Source organism: Corvus brachyrhynchos, unplaced genomic scaffold (genome assembly GCF_000691975.1).
Source record: "Corvus brachyrhynchos isolate BGI_N302 unplaced genomic scaffold, ASM69197v1 scaffold94, whole genome shotgun sequence".
Taxonomy (NCBI): domain Eukaryota; kingdom Metazoa; phylum Chordata; class Aves; order Passeriformes; family Corvidae; genus Corvus; species Corvus brachyrhynchos.
This window is the reverse complement of record NW_008238330.1, coordinates 4,558,296-4,577,066: the sequence shown is the minus strand read 5'-3', so window position 1 is coordinate 4,577,066 and position 18,771 is coordinate 4,558,296. Positions and strand designations below refer to the sequence as shown.

Sequence of the window (18,771 nt, the reverse complement as noted above, 5' to 3'; positions counted from 1 at the left end):
ATTTGCAGTATGACTAAGAGAAGAACACCAGAGAGTTAATATTCGAAGAAAAAAATCCAAGACCTAAGGAATCACAGAAAAAAGCTCTCCATAGAACGTGCAGAGATTTTTGCTGAATCAGCTTAAGTAGAGATTTTAAGTAGAATTTGATGGCTTATCTGGAGTAAAGCTTATGATGTTTCACTAAATGTTTGGCATCCTCGGTCTCAGGGGCTTTCTGTTCAAGTATTTGATGCTGATTATGTGATACAGGTCACCACCTATCTATTATAGTTTTCCATTCAGTGTTTTCTCCCCACCCTCCTTTTTCACCACTGTTTTTCTGTATCTCCTTTATTCTTATTTCAGGTGTTTCTTTCGTCCCTGTTTTATTCCAGATATTATCATCAGTTATATCCTTTATTCTATTGTTGCATCTACCAGTTCCCCTCTACTTTTTTTCTGGTGGGTTTTTTTTGACAAATACTTTTCTTTGAAACCTTAAGCATCGTGGTTGTTTCATGCCCCTGGGTGATGTGGATTGGTAGACTGCGGTGGGGTGATAAAACAGTTGTTGTCAAGACACCTGTCTCAGACCAGAGGAGTTCTTCACAGAAATCTGGTAAAGTTGACTTATTTGAGAAGCCTCAGGTACTCCAAGAACACAGGCATGTGTGAGAGTTTCTGTGCTAGGAAACCTTAGTGTTGTTCATCACGATCTCTATGTTGAACTGAAGTACTGAATCCTCTAAAATATGATAGGCTTCCTCCAGTTCTTAATACTCTATTACTGATTGAAGCAGTTTGGTGTAAGCTGAGGCAAGAGCAAAACCACTAATGATTGTTTTCTCCGAAAAATCTGCACTTCTCTTTTTCATCCCTCTTCTGAAACTGGTGAAAAGAAACACTTTAAATATTGCTGCTGGTAGTTTCAATCTAATAGTGAGCTTTGTGACAGTCGCACGTCTGACAGCATTGAAATGCACAGAGAACACTTAGTCTGACACATTAACAGATGCACAGTGAGGCTGAAATATTCTGGATATGCTGAATTTGCTGGGCATAACATTTAGCTGTGCATCTGTGCATGTAGCCACAGCATGTTCCAGTTCATGGCATGTGCAAAGCCGAGTTTAATTTCATAGGCACAGTGGTGAGTTGTCCAGGATTTCTGAATAAGCAACCTTCACAGACTATCTGCTGGGCTGCTGAGTGGATGTGAGTCAGAAGAAGAGCTGGAAAAAGGAATGTGAGAGGTGACCTGTAAAAGCAATTTGTGTCTTTTAGCAGCTGCCAAGCTAGTAGGTATGCATTTGCAGAAACTCTATCTGTGGACTCTATTTAAGCATGCTCAGCACCAAGCTCTGCCAGAGAAGCTGAGTAATGGCACAAGAAATCCCCAGTATCCTTTAGAAAAGTACTTGGGATTTCTGTGGATGAGTCCATCTGAAAACTGGAAAAGATTGAAATGAGTATTTTTAAAATTTCTTTTCTCCTTGTCTTCAGTTTGTTACTAATAGGAGGAGTTTGAGTCAGGCAGCAGTTTAGATAATAAAGGTGAACGCTAGATTGAGATTGCAGGAGTTTAAGATGTAGAGAACCCTGTCATTTTGCCTTAGAAAATCTGTGGCTAGTTGGTGTGTTTGCCATAAGAGGCTGGCGGATGTGTTTGTAAATCAGTTAAATAGCAGAGCAGTGAGGTTGCTGGTCAGAGAGGGGCCTTCTGTCAGCTGCTCAAACTGAAAAGGTCACAGCAAGGGTAGCACTGATCACACGATCCTGTTCATCAGCTTGTCCTTGCCTATGGAGAGGGAGAGCAATGTGCTGCTAATTTTGTCTGTGACACTGAATTACTGTGACTGGAGGTCCAAGAGGATGCAAATGAGCCAGCCCAAAACTTGATGCCCTCTGTTTAAGATCTGTGAAAGTAGCACAAGCTGAAGCCAAACTGCCACACGCTCAGCTGGGACAGTTGTTGTGCATTTTGACAGGAGATCTGACTTTGTTAGGGAATGGATGCCAATCCACAATAATTAAGAAGAAGCAGATGGGTGAGGTAAAGATATATTTGCTCATTTCTTTGACTTGTGGTCAGGCAGTAAGAAAAACACAAAGGAACAAGAAAAAACTGGTACCTCCCAAGGACAGCTGATCAAGTGCCATTTCCCAAACCGTCCGTTCCTCCAACCTGGCACCACAGAAGCAGGACGACCCTATTTGATCCACAAGCGTCTGGCATCAGCCATCTTTCTAGCTTATGGACCCTGTTGATTTGTCGCCACCGTTTCGTTCCCTATGTCTTTGTTCCTCACAGCCTCTTCCATGCCACTCCTTAGTCCCTTCGGCTCTTCGTTATTTTCTCCCCCATCCAGAGGCATTTACCCAAATTTGCTACAAGAACCTGATATTCAGATGGCACCGCTGCTGCTTAAGTCTCACAGAAAGAAAATTGTCTAACCAGTTAATATAAATTCCTACTTTTTTTTTTTTTCCCCAAAACATGGACATGTTTGATGATTACCATTTGAGTTCTGGAAGAAAGGAGGAAGTGTATGCAATCTGGTCATGCTAAGAGCCTGGAGAAAGCTGACCTGCAGAGCCCTGCCATGCTTTACAGACCACATCTCAGCTTTGGGTGCCTGGGCTCCTGGTGGCTGGGAGCCTGAGGGCCACTGAAATGTCAGTAAGCAGAGGAGAGAAGGAGCTGGGTCCAGAGCAACAGAGACAGCATTCTCAATCCATCTGCAGCAACAGGATGCAGCCTGACCTGAGTGTTGCTGAAATAAAAGCTGCCTGCTGCAAAATTTAGATGTGAGCTGCAGACACATTTAGATGTGAGGGAACTAGGCAGAGCAGTAAATGGAGTCAGAGGATGAGGGTGGGAGGAGAAGGGAGATACTGGCTAGCCAAGAAGCCTGCAGCAAGTGTGTGTGTGAGGAGAGCTCCCCGAATTTCTTTTATTTTGGAGACAGCTGAAGCAATTGAAATATTACTGAAATGCACAACTTTTAGTAATAAGAGGTGTCCTAAGCCTGCTGCCCTCACATGGGGCTGTGGGGAAGCTCAAAGGCAGGCAGGCTGGGAACTGGGAGAGAAATGCAGGGGAACTTGTGTACCTGTCTGCCCTATATTATGATTTTTCTTGTGTTTAACATGGCTTTTAATTGGACTGAATACATTACTTTAACAATTATGTACAAAGTAAATTTCTTAAAAAAAAATAACAGCCATAGGTAAGTCTTAAGGAAGAACTGGAAATGACCAGCTGGGAAGTAATAGAAATTAATTTGGTGTGTAAGTGCCATGCACACCACTGAAAAGCCACAAAACCAGTGCAGAAAGAGCTGGATGTGCAGCACTGTTGATAAAGCAATCACACTGGGAATACAGGATAGTGTCTGAATGCTGTGATGAATATCTTACTGGATAATTCGTGATGAGGGAAACTAGAAGGAGGGCAGATCCAGGTCTGAACACAAAATGGGAGTTTGTCAAGCTCATCATGTCCCACTCTTCCTCCCTGTTCCCCACTCTCTCTCTGATCCTCTCAGAATAAAGTGAAAATGCAAAACAACTCTAGTATTTCCCATTCATTTACTTTCCTGTATGAGGACAGGGTGTAGCCCATTATTCTAATTCCAGAAAAAAACAAACTCCTTCATAATTTAATGCTCTGGTTTCAGTGCATCCCTCAGCAGAAAGGATGTGGCACACCACAAACACCACCCAGGAACCAGATGCAATGCAAACTGAGCTGCTATACAAGCATTCCTTCATCCCTGGAGGGGACACTATTACAAAGTCAAGATAACAGACTTAAGCAATTAAGATATGCTCTATGCATTAATGGAGAGAAATCTGTGGATTCCTGCAAGCTTGCAGGCACTTAGTGGAGAGCTGCTACATAGGCTCTTTTTTCAAGGTAAAGGAAGTACTGGAAAGTATGGCAGTGTAAAAAAATATTTTCAGCTGACATGATGTTACAACACCACTTAAATGTCCTGCCTTCTCATGCTGACCTAGAAACTCAGCAGGGTCGTGTGCCCCCTGATATAACCACGTCCAGTCCTTTGCTCTGAGCAAAATAATGCTTAGGTTTGCCTAAGGGAATGTAAAATGCTTTGAGAAGCTGTATTTGAAGTTCGTGTCACTCCCTCTCTCCTGTAGCTTTTGCAATCACCAACTTCTGCACTTTTAGAGTCAGATCAGTTTTAGCCACTGATACACTGCTGTTTTTTCTCCATATGCCCTTTTCTCCATATGTTGGTTTTCCTCCATATGCTCTTTTCATATATAGAGGGTGGGTTACAGAGAGCTCATTAGCCTTTGCATGTCCTTCATAACCTCTAACTCTCATCCTGTGATGCCAGGAAGACAAATTTGGCAACTATCTTATTAAATGCATATTTTTGTCTACATTTAAATTAGTGGAAAACTTAAGATGCTACCTATGAAAAATGCAAAGAAAGTCTTTAAGTCCTGGTCAAACTAATACAGAAATAGTAGACCATTCCTAACTTCATTAGTCAAGTTATTGACTGTCTTGCAAAGAACCCCATGTGATTCCCATGATCCCACAATCCCATGTACAGAAGCAGGAAACCAAGAGGTTGCCATTGCTCCAGGGAGACTGACAAATATGCTAATTTTATGTTAAGTGAGCATTTACTGAGTGAAGAAAGTACATATTTTCAAGGTGCTAAACTGAAACTAAATCAAATTTGGCTGAGAAAGATATGACAGATTGATGATTTACATTAGCAATTGTAATAGTATTTTGCTTTGAAGATGTCTCTCAATATCAGTATTTCTGAGTTGTCTCATCACCCACAACTCAAAAAATTCTTTTCAAATTGTTCTAAAAACAAAGCTTTTTTTTTTTTTTTTTCTGGAGTATTTATTTTGGAGTAGCTGGAGTAGCTGGAGTATTTTAAACAATTCAATTTTTCTGACACTTGATGATAAATTCATTTCTCTCCCTGGACATTTTTGAAATAACTGTATATATGATGGTGCAACTTTCACCCAGTTTGGATTCTGCAACTGATAAGAAGGAACAGGAGGCAATTTTTTGATCAATAAGCATTTCATGTAACAATGAGACAGATGACAATCTCTCTCCCAAAAAAGAAAAAGAAAATTCAGAACACAGTCTGAAGAGGACAGAAAGTAGAAAAAAAACAGTGGCAGTATATATTATCTTGCTATCAGACTGAACAAAAAAAAATGTTACCTTTTGGTGGGAGACTGACTGTAACCTTACTCAACTTCTTCAGTTGCAAGTGGGGTACAACTCTGGTGTTAAGGTAGCTGAGAGCCACTGAGGTAGATTTGTGAGTTCATATAGTCATAAAGGAGAGATTTCTAGGTAGTGGTCTACATTTATGGGAGAGGAAACAGGCTTCTCTAAGAGAAAGTTGTAAACATGTGAGTTTATTCCTGTTATATTTAAAGGAGCTGTTTATGAACTAGTCACTGTACTGCAGATTAAATACAGTTTTATTATGGCATATAAATCTAAGAATCAGTGACTGTCATGGTCAGTGGCATAACACTGCTACTATTATGTCAGATTTAGTATCAGAATAAACAACCAAGCTGCAGCACAAGGAGCCATTAGTGATGTTGACTGTGCTGTAGAAAACCTTTGAATCTAATTCAGGAAGCTATTTAAACTCAATGCTATCCCTAATACTGTACTACACTATCCTATCCTATCCTATCCTACCCTATCCTATCCTAGTACCATATGACATTATTCTCTTGAAATTTCGGCAAAACATTCAAATAAGGTACCCTAATTTAAGACCCCTCCCCCCCAAAATAAAAGAAGGAAAAAAGCCCAGCAAAGGATATGACAGAATCATTTCAAATAATCAGTCTCTGCTGAGTGGTGTCAGCTCTATTGGCTTGACAAGTTTTAAAACAATGTCACTGATACAACCGCAATGCCTGTTGTTATTTACAGCATGGGCATAGCTGAAGCCATTGGGAATCCCCCAATCTTCTGAGTGAGTTCCTTCTCCATGACAACTAATAGTGTTTTAACTGTACCCTGAAATATGCAGATGTAGAAAGCATTACTGTACCTATCAGAAAGGGCTTATTTAGAGAGTGTATATATACAGCTTTAAAATTTGCTGAGCAGAAACACTTGAAAATAGACATCAGACAGGTTTTGGTTCTGTAATTTAAACAATGAGATAATTTCTTTTAAAAGAAATGCAAAGTAGCCTACAGTCAAAGGTCTGGCTTAATAGGAAAATGTTGAAGTGTCTTTCCATAATTTATATACTTCTCTTTCTTTTTGTGATAGTGGGAGTTAAGCAAATTATTCACCATGAATAATTTAGTCTACGAATTTATAGTTCTATATAAAGGTCCTAAAGAAAGATTATCTTATCTTCACATTAATTCATTGCTTAATATTGTTTGAGGAACGTGTTTATTTTACTATTTCTTGGATATACTCATGCAGAACAGGTGGTTTTTTTTCTTCTACAAAGAGCAGCAGCACAACATAAACTTACTTTACATTCTATATACAGTCTACGTAAGCGGAGTTTAGTAGTGTGAAGATTGTGTTGAGCCTTTGAACAGAGATAAATTTCATCCTAAAAAGCTGGAGAGCTTAAAACTGCATGGACAGGCCCAGGCTTCTCGGAGAGAAGGAAAGCTGTCCAGGCCTAAGGCAGCTCTGAGCCCTGACACACAAAGGTGCATTAGTGCAGCACTTCTCCAGGATCCCTGGTCCTACACTCCTTTTGGGGGTTTGTTCTTTCAGGCACAGGAGCACATGCCATGAAATTCCTATCTAATTCATACTCCAGAAACTCCCACATCCCTTGTTCTTCCCAGGTTCTCCAGCAACCTGAACAAACTTTCTCCTAGGAAAGAGATTCTAGGAAACCTCTGGTGCTTCTGGCATAAGAGGCCACTGCAGATCAGAAGAGGACACAGGCACCTTCAAATTATCAATGATGGGAGTGAAAACTAGTACAGCTCTTGAGGGAGACGTTTGACTTGATCCCAATGAGCCTCTAAAATACGGGGCCTCAGTCACTTCCCTTTCCATCTGACAACCTCTGCAATATTTTGGTCAGTCTATGTGTTGTTTTGTTATGATTTTTCCCTAAGTGAAACAAGTGTCAGATAAAACCTGAGCTTCTTTTAAATTTTCAAACAATGAGTGAGTTTTGAATAAGATGTAATTTCTTTATCTGTCTTTACAAGAAATGGCATGGAAATAATCTGCACCCTTAGCCAAAATAATCTAGCCAGAACACTATTTCTATAGCTATTTCTGATCAAAAAATTAGGGCATATTCACATTTTTTGGGAATGTTTTATATCTGGAACTATGGGTAGAAGTTGCACAAGCCAGGTAAAGTAATGTAAACTTTTAAGACCTGTGCCTTGGCTTATTAAAGACAATTTTTTTGTCAATTCTGTCTGTTATCTTAGGGCAGTTCTATTCTAATTTTTGATTTTTCCTTTGAATATACTTGGAGAAAAATTATAAGATACTGTACTTTCAGCTTCAGGAATACCTCTGACTTTTTCAGACTGTGTAACACTTTTTTTTTTTTTTTTTTAAGTGATTTAAAAGCCTTGAAGGTGCTCTGAGTTCTTCAGTTTCGCTATCTACGCCATTAGAATTTCATGGGGCCAACAGCACATTTTATTGATGTCATGTTTCTTTGGCACTTGAACGTAGTTGTGTCTGAAATAAATTAGTATTAGATATTACACAGTACAGGCAATATAATTCCTGTCTTCCTGTGGTAGGGAAAAGTTGTATAACCAAGATATGCCACCTTAACAAAATACAGGAGTTAGGAAAAGGTCAGTCTAATTACTAGAGTTTAAGTTTTCATTTTATTCCCTTGCTTTTAAATAGTGTTATCAGTGTTTTGAATGTCAGATAAGACTTGTGCAAATACTCTGTTCAAGATGGCACTAACCAAATTAAATTGCCTTACAATCTCCTTTTCTTTTCTTTTCCGTTCCTTTCCTTTTTTTTTTTTTCAGAGCCAGTAGATTAATACTTTGGAAAGAACTGTAAAACAATGGGATAATTTTCTCAGCAAGATTCTGTCGACTGATTTATATGAAACAATTTTCTGAGACATGTTAAAGCACAAGTGAAATAACTTTAGAATTTAGGGGAGTACTGCATCCTGTTAGAGGCTGGTTTGCTTGCTAGAAGACCATGAGAATAAAGGGTGACCTTCTGGAGCTGTTGAATGCCCATGAAAGATTTGAAGACTGGGAATCAGTGAAGTCTCTTCACAGAGAATAGTGCAAGAGGAAATGAAAAGGCAGCTGCCATTACAAAGTATGAGAGGGGCTGAGAGGTGAAGAATCACCTGAAGGGTAAGAGTGAAAAGTTTGTGGGAGGAAATGGCTCCAGCTGATTTTTGGAAGAGCAAAGCTGGATATACTCATGACAACTGAGATTACCTAAGCACCTAATTTAATCCAGTTTGCCTGGGGTTGACCATCTGCCTCTCTGGAGTTGCAGCAGATGAATCCTGCAATATTCTGAAAAATGGGAAGAAGATGTTGCATGGATGCTGAGAGGCATCAGTGAATATTTTTGGCTTCTCTTCTTCATTTTAGTTCTCAAATAAAAGACAAAATTCACTTGGGCTACCCTAATTTCTGACTCAGAAGTTATTTGGGTCAAACTGGCAATTCTAAGTGTTTATCATGTCCCTTGGATGGGAGACCTGTAGATGGGAAATATTCCTTTCTAAATATGGCTTGTAGGTAGGATTTCTCAGAGAAAAACCAGACGGATCAAAACCAGAGATCTGGAAGAAAAGAAAAATTACTTTTATTTCCATCAGGTTTTGACTAGAAGAGCTGTGGAACATTTCTGCCTTTACCAGAAACACTTCAAAGAGTGAGTATGGACAGACAGATCTGAGATCAGAGAGACAGACAATAATAAATCCCAGAGGTGTTTCAACCAGGCTGATAGCATTATACAGGAGGAATAGGGGAAGGAGAATTGTCCAGATGTTATATTTTTGTATGACAATTCATACATAACTCATGCAGGGGAAAGCACATCTTTAATATTCTACCTGCTGTAGCAGGAGGGCTCCCAATATGACAATATGCATTCTCACTGAGATTACAATACTGAATGTTAATGCTGGTGCCCAGAAATGAAGCAGCAGGAAGTTACCTTGAAGTAAGTTGGTGGATGAATTGACTGCATACTAGCTGGTTTTTTTCTCATTATCAGTGAAAGTAGGCTGAGCTACCCTGCACTCAGATTGTCTCTCTGCACTGCAAAATGAAGGAGAGCAGCAGAGCTCAAGCTGTGGAGCTCTGAATGCCAAACTACTAACATATATAATGAAGTGTTAACCTCATTATGATCATGAAGTAATAGTAGATACATGTCAAAGATGTGTAGCAGAATACTTTTAAATTATTCATGATCTATTTACAGCTCTGCACTATCTTCTAAGATGCAAATTTAAAAGCTGACAAAAAGTGCCTGACAGTATAGAGATCTAATTCTAAACTGGTGTTTTATATATATATATATTAGCATTAACTTCCTATCAGGTGATGTCAATGTCTAACAGCATACCCAAACTGAGCACCAATTAGAACTATGCCTATATCCTTTGCAGAATTTTTAAATCAAGGCTATCAAAACCCCCTTTTCAATGATGGTAAGTGTTCTCAAAGAGATAAAGTGTTCATTCCTTGGCATGAAACAAACCCTCTAAGTGATAAAACTCTGCAGTTGTGTGGAAGCATGGACACTGAAGCTGATTTTGAAAGTGTGTGTTGGTTTTGGTAGGATGAATTACATGGGAGGTCGTCGATGGTTTTCAGCTACAAGTGTTGAAGCACCAAATTGCCAGGCTTTTTCTATAGAAAAGAAAGTATCTTATCTAGGAATAAAGAATGATTACCTCTTGGAATAATTGCCATTAGTCACCGCTGGAAATTCAAAGCATTTTGAACTTTTGCCTCCTATTATTCAGTATCTATTTGTAGAGAGAAGCCATACAACAAAAAAGCAATTCTTCTTTCTATACCTACCTAAGCCATGAAGCAATGTAATTTATCTTCTCCTTTTTGTGAAGTTTTTCTGTGTTCTCTCCTTTGCACATTTGAAACTAACTACTTGGCTAGTAGTTAGAGTTGGTCTTACCTCCCATCAGTTCGAGGTGGTGAATGTCACAATGAATCCAGAGAAATGTCTCCTCACTAATTTTAATTTTCACCACAAACACCAGTAAAGAAACAGAAACTCCAATCAGGGAACAATAAAAAAGTCTTTACATTAATGTCAGGAAAACTCCACCACATCTAGAAATTGACCTTCTACCACTTCTTCTCAAGGAAACTGACTTTTGTGAAAAGAATCCAGGCCCTTGGGGTTGATTTCTAGGGCCTCTCTTTAGCTGTAGAGTGATGGCAGCTGCACCTGAAAGGTGTCTCCCCTTTGGCTACTTTTACTAGAGGTCCCTGAAGAACACTAGCTTGAGGCGGAGACAAAAACAGAGCCCACAGAGGTGAGCTGCAGGGACAGCTGTCAATTCTGAAAATTATAATCCGTGTGATGATGACTCATATTATGTCAATTGTTTCCAAGTGGATATTTAAGTATTTCTGAAAAGATACAATTTAACTTGGAGTGGTTGGTGGAGATGAAGGCAAGAAGCATATTTCCTTTACTTCCTTGCCACTTTCTCAAAACCAACTCTTGTCTGATCTTGGTGTTTCTGTGCTCACTCATATATCCTGTTAAGAAACTCTCAAATTATTTCTGTTCACCAGAATGACACTTTTACAAAATCATGTGTAATTATGTCTAGCTAATTCCTTATAAATACATATTAAATGCCAAGGAAATGCACCACTTTTAGTTATAAAGTACAGACTAAGACAGTACAGGTGTAGGTCTCTAAAAAGGACATGAAGACAAAGCTGAGTATTGCATCCAAACTCACTACGCTTAATGGAAAAATCAAACCTCTGCTCTACCTCAGTAATGAGCTTCAAGTTGCAGCCTACATGAAAATAGTAGATGGCGGTCACATTGTCAAACTTCTGGATTTTTCTCTTCATATCTTATAATCCAGATAGCCAGGTTCTCCATTTTGCCTTGTGTGCAAGCCCTCAAAGCCTAAATATATGTAAATACCAGATTAAAGAACTTCCTTGAAACATTAACAATACTTTTCTATAATTTTTGTAAAATCCTCCATTTCTCTAGAGCTACTATTTTTGTTACTAGACATTAATGTAAAAGAAGATTTTTCATTTGCTGTCTCCTTTAGCTTTATTTCATACCTCAAATCATAATCCATTTTTCCTGGGTAAGAATTATATACTAAACGCCTTTACCTCCAGTTTTCCAAAATGCTAAAATTATTTTATTTCAGTGTTTTTCAAGCCAGTGAACAAAGGCGTTTTTTAAAAAGTATTTCAAGGAAACAGAAAGCATCTCAACTTAAAGAAGAAAAGTTCTCCCTGATTGCAACTCAAACATTTTTGTTGTGGTGTCTGATGTGATCCTCCTGCTTTACAGAAAATATTATGAGCAGTTATGAAGCAACATTTTATTAATCAACCATATTTTTGTAAGACCTAGAGCAGAGAGAGGTGTTGTATTGTGGTAGGTGTTGTACAAGGGATCATTTCCGATGGGGAGCAGATGAACTCCCTATCACAGCAAGCACAGCTGTGGCAGGAGCGGCTGCTCCTATGCAAATAACACTAATAAAAATGGAAATAAGACAGACAGAAGACCAGTTTCCTAGTAAGATTGTTCCAGAGTGCTCTTCAAAAACCCATCAGTCTTTAAAAATAGGGCCTTGCATTCATTTTTGCTGACAAATAAGAATTGCATGGTATGGGAACAACAGAAACTGAATGCAAGTGATGCCAGAGTAGCAGTGAAATGGGAGGCTACTCCCATATTGGCCATTTGGAGAATGTAATTGCATATGGGCACAAATTGCAACTTGATCTATGTATCCACATCTTCTGTTGGTTCTAATCCCTCTCGACCACTAAAATATGCCTAGTCAGTATGAAGTGATAGCTAGAGGCTTTAAAGATACTGAATTCTATGTCTACTTTGCCCTTCAAACTGCTGCGCTTGGGTAACCCTGTTAACTGAGCTCTTCCCTCATTCAACATGACTCCAGTAAACATGAGTTTACTCCATGAGACTCCAGTTCAACATGAGCACAGTAAAGCTCATCAACAGACATGGTCAGTTATACAACAATTTTACACTGGGAAATCCATCTCTTCACAGTGAAGTTCAATTTTTCTCTGGTAGAAAGAATAAAAAAGAATAAAAGTTTTGTTTTGTTTTGTTTTCTTGTTGGTTTCTTTAGTAATGATATGTTCTTCTGCTTAATAAAATGTCCTATTTTGAAAGACAATAACAAACAGAAAGGAAGAAGCAAAACAATCGTATTCCCAAAAGGGCTAATATAATCCCATGCTGTTAGAAAAATTGAGTCAGAGCACCAGCTCTGGTCTAGATGCCTAAATTAAGTGAGGTGAGGTGGGAGTGCACCCAGTTTCCAGAGACTGACCAAAATCAGACTGCATCATCTTTTGTACCATCAACAGAAGTGACTTGGAAAGTCCCAGAAAATAGTTCATGACTCTCCTGATAGCCAGAAATTTTAAGACTTTTCATTTCCTATTTCACAGAAGTTCTACATGTTAAATTTTAAAACCAAAACAAATAGAAAAGTGTATCTACAAAAAAAATCCCATTAGCCATGTGATCAATTTCTTTTTCACTTCAAAAAACAGTGCAAAGGGATCACAGATTAACGCCTTAGCCACTTAACAAAGTTTGCAGTTTTCTAGATTAATCTCTTCACTGAGTTCAAGCAAAGCATATCTCTGCACAAAGCATTTAGAGGAAATAATATTAATTCCCCTTTATCTCTGAAAAGGAGAAAAAGCCCTCCTTTAAAACTGCAAATGTTGGGAAGAATTGATTCTTGAAGTGAGTAACCCTGGAAATTCATGTAAGAAGTCAGTAGCAGAAAAATTAAGCAATGCTCTATAGGATGGTCTAAAAGTGAGGCCAAGGCATCTGTATTGCCCCTTGAGTTCCTCTGGGGAGCTGGCCAGGAAACTGCTGCACTGGAAATAACCGTGAGATCCATAAAAAGGATAGAAATTGTCCAGAGGAGTGTTGCTGCAGGTGTTACAGACTCCAAAGGACCTTGCTGGTGGGCGTTCCTGTGAGAGAGTGACGGTTTGCCAGAGTGATGAGGGACAGTTATGACACAAGAGGATGCACAGGGATAAGAAGGCTGTCTGCATGGATAAAGACATTATACAAGGCACACAATAACTTCACAGTGAATGATAATATTCAAAATAACTTCAATATCTCCTGATAGAAGCAGTGGTCTCAGTAATTTCCTTTTATTGCCTCCATCTGACACTGAGAGCATAATGAAACCTCACAAAGACAATGTTACAAGGGTCTCTTTGCCCTTATCTTTTTTTTCCCCATGCATGGCAGACAATTACTTATTTGTGTGCTCATCAGTCTCTGTGAACAGGTGAACATAAGGCCTCCTTTAAGTATAACTCCAGTATCACCACTTTCTGAACAAGAATGACGTGTCCAGCAAGCATCCTGCTACACACATATCATTGTTCCAGGTATAAAGTGAAGTCTTACCTATAACTTTTCCTAGGAATAGTGCCTTTGGGGAATTGAACTGAACGTCAGATGTGGCTGGCAGGCTGTAACTTGTTGGAGGATAGTGATCAAGCTGGAGAAAGAGAAAAGAAATGATGAGTATTTTGAACTGATCTGCTTCTTACAGTTCTGATCAACCAGGTCTACTTCATGGAGTTTATGCCATCACTTATAACGTCTAATACACTTGACTTTCATTTTCATAAAGGGAAAACAACAGTAAACCCCCTTCCTTCCATATCTGCCATATCCACAGTTCCCCAGGCCTGGAGAATACCTATACTGAATATATTTTTGTTCTGATTGCTGAAGAATCACATCAGTTTTTGCCTATGTGCTTCGATTGCTAAATATAGCAACAGCATCAATAATAAAACAACTTATTCTTTCCATAGAAATAGATTTCCATTTGGGACCTATGTTACTGTTAAAGCTACATTTACATAGCTCAGGTGTTGGGCATTTTTCTTCTCTCAGAAAAGTCATAAATTAATAAGGCATTCTTTTTTTGCACTACATGCTTATTGCTTTCTTGCTGAGAATGTTGTTCAATTTTATTGTGATGATGCCCATTGAAACCTAAATAAATTCAATAGTAATCAACTTAGCTAAATAGTTTAATCTACAGGAAATGCATATTGTCCCTCATATGACACAGCAACCATGTTACATTAGCATATTTCCCCCTGGTTTTTAGCTATTTAACAGAAAAATGTGAAGAAAGAGAGTAATAAAATGAATTGCCTGTGCTTAGTAATAGTGCTGTTAACAGAGTTTAATATAGCTCAATAGAGTTTTGATGTTCACATTTCATAAAGGTAACTGGGATGAATTTTTATCTCTACTGTTGTTATTTATTTTCTCAGCCTTGCATGTTTATTACACAGGCTTAAAGAGGACAGAACAGTAATAGTTTATTTTATTCTGGCCTTGCCTTGGCACAAAACAGGATAGAAACTAATATATGTAATTTAAGACTTTAGAGGGTACAATAGACTGCAGAAGTAATTCTCAAAAAATGGCAACTCTACAGGGCATGCAATATTTTCACATATCTTTTTGCCATGTTTCTAATTTCAAAATGTTATTGTGCATTACTTTGTTTTAATGATACTGCAAATGCTCAGTTCAGTGGTTAAAAGTAAATGAATGGCAGGTAGCATAGAACTGAAGGGCTGAATCCCCTGATACCCTGGAATACTGTGAGCTCAGGTAAAGCCTACTGGTGTCATGAATCTGCAGAGGCAACCATCTCAAAAACTATAATAATTGGAGGAGTCCTGTCTTTCTCATAATTCCCCATAAAACCCCAAGAAGAAAAGTGTATATATGTAGTAGACAGGAAAAACAGCCTCTGCAGTTTGCAAAAAAGGTCTAGCAAGTCTTAATATTCAGAAATGATTCTTAATTTGTCTTAACTAGTATTCACACCGATTATTTTGAGATAAATACACGGAAAAACATAGTTCCATCTTCTTACTCAGAAAATAAGGAGCTTCAGTTTGTTCAGAGTATCTTGAACAGTTTTTCTTAGATTTTTAATAAAGAGCAGAAATACACATTTTACCTGAAATGAGAGTTATATAAATGCAAATTCAAAAGAGTTATTTTTGAAAGGGTGTAGTCAATAAAAAGGGTTGAAATACAAAACAGATTGCAACCTCAACCACCTCAGGCCCTACTAAGTAGAGACTTAAGTGCTTACTATTGGTTTTCCTGATGGAAGGGAAATGTTCCGACATCCAACATGGCAAGTGCCAGACCCATTTTCAATGGGAAATGCAGGCATATCAGGTGCAAAAAAATTCTTATTTCAGGAGACAAATAGAAATGGCTCAGATCTCTCATGGTATTTACCCTTGTGTTATTAAATGAAAGGTGTAGACTTTAGAGAGGTGTATCAGGTAAAGATTGGTGAAGACTAATCCACAAAACACTGGTTCTCCATTCTCTCATATGTCAAGAGGTTAACCTCATGTAACTTTTTTGCCTGCAGTGGAATTGTTTCCAATACATACTCAGGATTCATCTTCTAGGTTTTCCTTTTATTAATATGACTTCAAATATGCTGAAGAAACTCTGACAAAATAATCTGGCATAATACTACATGCATTGGTCTCTGTCAGTATCATCAACATATAGATTCTTTCTTTTTCAGAATCAATCTGGAGCAATTCTGAAATATTTCTTTTTGTTGTGATCTGGAATCTGAGCAGTGGTGTTGATAGAGCATCATTGATCAGATAAAATATGAATGAATTAAAATAATTATCAATCTATGATTTAACTTATCGACTTATGGTGGATGTCCTAAAGCAGTAGCCATGTGCCCACTGTCAGAGCAACAAATAATTAGTAACAAGTAATAAAAAACCCATCCCTGCCTAATGTACATACTGCCTTTACCTGGGTACAATGGTTGTGTCTGCAGGACATACATCAAAATGAAAAGTCAATTTAAAACATGAACCACTGTGAACATTTGCATGCACAATTACAGAATATCAAATCCTGCCAGCTGCATTGTGAAAAGACTCTCTTTGTCTTCAGGTAGTGCTCAGGATGTGGAAAGGCCCTCTCTTTCCCCATCTTGGAACAGGTTAGTTAGCAGTAACCTTGGCCAGATTTAAAAAAAAACCCTCAAAAGTCCTTCCAATGACCTCACCTTCCCTTGGGACTTCAGCATAGCAGAGCATTCTGTCCTGGTACAGAGGCAAAAGGGGTTGCAATAATGAGGCTAATGATGTGTTACATTGAAGGCTCTAACAGGAACAGACACTTTACTGCTGAGGTTTGCTCATTTAAACAGACGTCTTGTACTGAATAAAAACCTGAATCTATCTGCTCACATATATTTTTCACATCCCACTGAAGTCAAGGGAAGATATCCCAATGGGTTCAGCTATGGATTGTCTTAATGGCTGTCTGAAGTTTTGGGTTGTTCTGATTCCTAGTTAAAATAAATCTCTACTTAAAAGCTGTGGATACCAATTTTCTGGAGCAAACATTCCTGATCGGGTATAGAGCCAGATCCTGCTCCACTGTCAGCCCTGGGGTCTCTTGTCAGGGGACACCTGCATTGCTTTCCAGAGCTTTGAGTGACGCCCTTCTCTAATCCTGGCGCCTGGAATGAAATGATGCACCACAAGACAGTGGGTCTAGGGAACAGTGGGTGAGGGAATAGGGAGATTTCTGTCCACTTGCTTTTATTGCATGTATTTGTACTAAACTAGGATTACCTAATAAAAGAAACTTTTTTTTGTTTGTTTGTTTTAGAGACACTCAACCTAGGGTTTCTTTACAGGTCTGTGAGTTAAAGCAGCACGCTGAATTCTTTCCAAAGTTGTGTGTGACTGCCATCCAGTGGGGGCTCCAGTGTAAGCAGCTGGAACGGAGCAGCCTGCAGTCTTTGCATGAGATACTAGCCTCTCAATTTAATAGAAGACACATAATAAAAAAGGAATTAGTAGTGTCAAATGATATTTGAAAAAAGTTATTACATTATTTAATGAAAATTAAATAGAACCCCTGCATACACAGACGTCGATGTAATGATTTTGTATTAAATTAGTTTTAAAATTATATTTTAGATTTTTCATTACAGCTACTTTTCTTTAAAAACTGAATAATTTAATTTGAGCTTCATACAAACATACAGTGTGGCTTTGAGTGTTACACAGATGAAAATAGGTGGCAGTTTCTGAGGAACTTGCAGTTTCAGTTCTGAAGTCACATCACGTCAAGGCAGACTGCCTTTTTCTGAAGTTGTTTGGATTTAAGCAGAAGTTCAATAAAATGCTCTTTCTTTTAAATTACTGTTCACTTAGATAATAAAACTAATCTTGATGGGAGTTCTGAGACTAACAGAGATATCAGTCTAAGGGCAAACATAATGTTTGCATCACCTTAGTAGTCTTGGTAAAAAAAAAGGCATGAACACAAACACATACCTTATATTCACCCTGTGGATATATTTATATCTGAATCATTGTCAACCCAGCCTGTGCACTGCTGTGAAGTTAAGGTTTTTCTTTATGCTGGAGATATTTTATTTTAAAAAATTGTCCAAATCAGATGGAATAATAATGCTGTAAGGTTTAATCTCACACCATCTGACGTCAATACATCTCTGCTATTGACTTCAGCAATAGCAGGGTAAAGAAGGGGGTGTTATCATCATGATCAATATAGTATTTCTCTTCTGCATTATTATGATGATTTATCACTTTTGTTACAAACTTTTCTAGTCCTGAACAAGGGCTTTTTGTGCTAAGTTCTATAATAATACATAACAAAAAAGGTTCCTGCTCAAAAATGCCTACAAAGTTAGCACAGACTAGGCATGAGGCCCTAAGAAAATAACAAGGTGGTATGCAGGTGTTTAGATGGAGCTCGTCATGAGTATGATAGCAGTGTATGAGAAAGCAGGAAGATGACTATGAAAATCAAATGGGAGGTATTATGCCATTCTTTTTATTGGTGAAATAAAGATGATTATTCACCTGCTAAAAGGTTAGGAAAAAACTTAAAACAATATTTTTAATACTGTGATATTTGATTTTTTTTTTTTTTTTTTTTTTTTTTTCTATTACAAGAGGAAAGGAGCAGACTGGAGTGATAATTGTGTAATTCCTTAGGCCGATCACGGCCACTCTCGCTGCAATTCAGCTCCTTCCTTAGTGTGGCACTAGTGCTCCACTGATGTGTTTCTGACGGGTCAGGTCCTTGACCCAGGTTAGTGAGATGAGATCAGAGCCAGAGCAGGGACAAGCCATGGACTGTAAATGAGTAGTGGATCCAGAGAAACAGTCAGGACCATAAACCCAGCATTTTTTACTGCCTTAGACTGTCACAGACCTGCAGCCTCACTGCTCATCTGGAACACAGGAGGAGGTACACACTTCACCAATGTGGAGTAAGGCAAGCTAAAGGTTTGTATTGTGCTTTGAGCTCTGCAGACGAAATTTCTATAGAGGTATAGTAAATATTATTTTAGGAACCACTCCTGAAAATCTGTTTTGCTGGTTTAATGCACTGATTTAGCCTTAAGCATTTTTTTTTTTTAAATA

General features: G+C 38.3%; 1 protein-coding gene across 1 annotated transcript in view; it reads right to left on the bottom strand.

The window, feature by feature from the left end:
- Window positions 1-18,771, bottom strand: part of CNTNAP2 (contactin associated protein-like 2) — a 1,035,043-nt gene that overhangs the window by 46,060 nt on the left and 970,212 nt on the right. Inside the window, exon 21 of the mRNA XM_008633839.2 lies at window positions 13,682-13,775. Coding sequence (XP_008632061.1) covers window positions 13,682-13,775 — 94 coding nt within the window. The remainder of the gene's footprint in view (window positions 1-13,681; window positions 13,776-18,771) is intronic.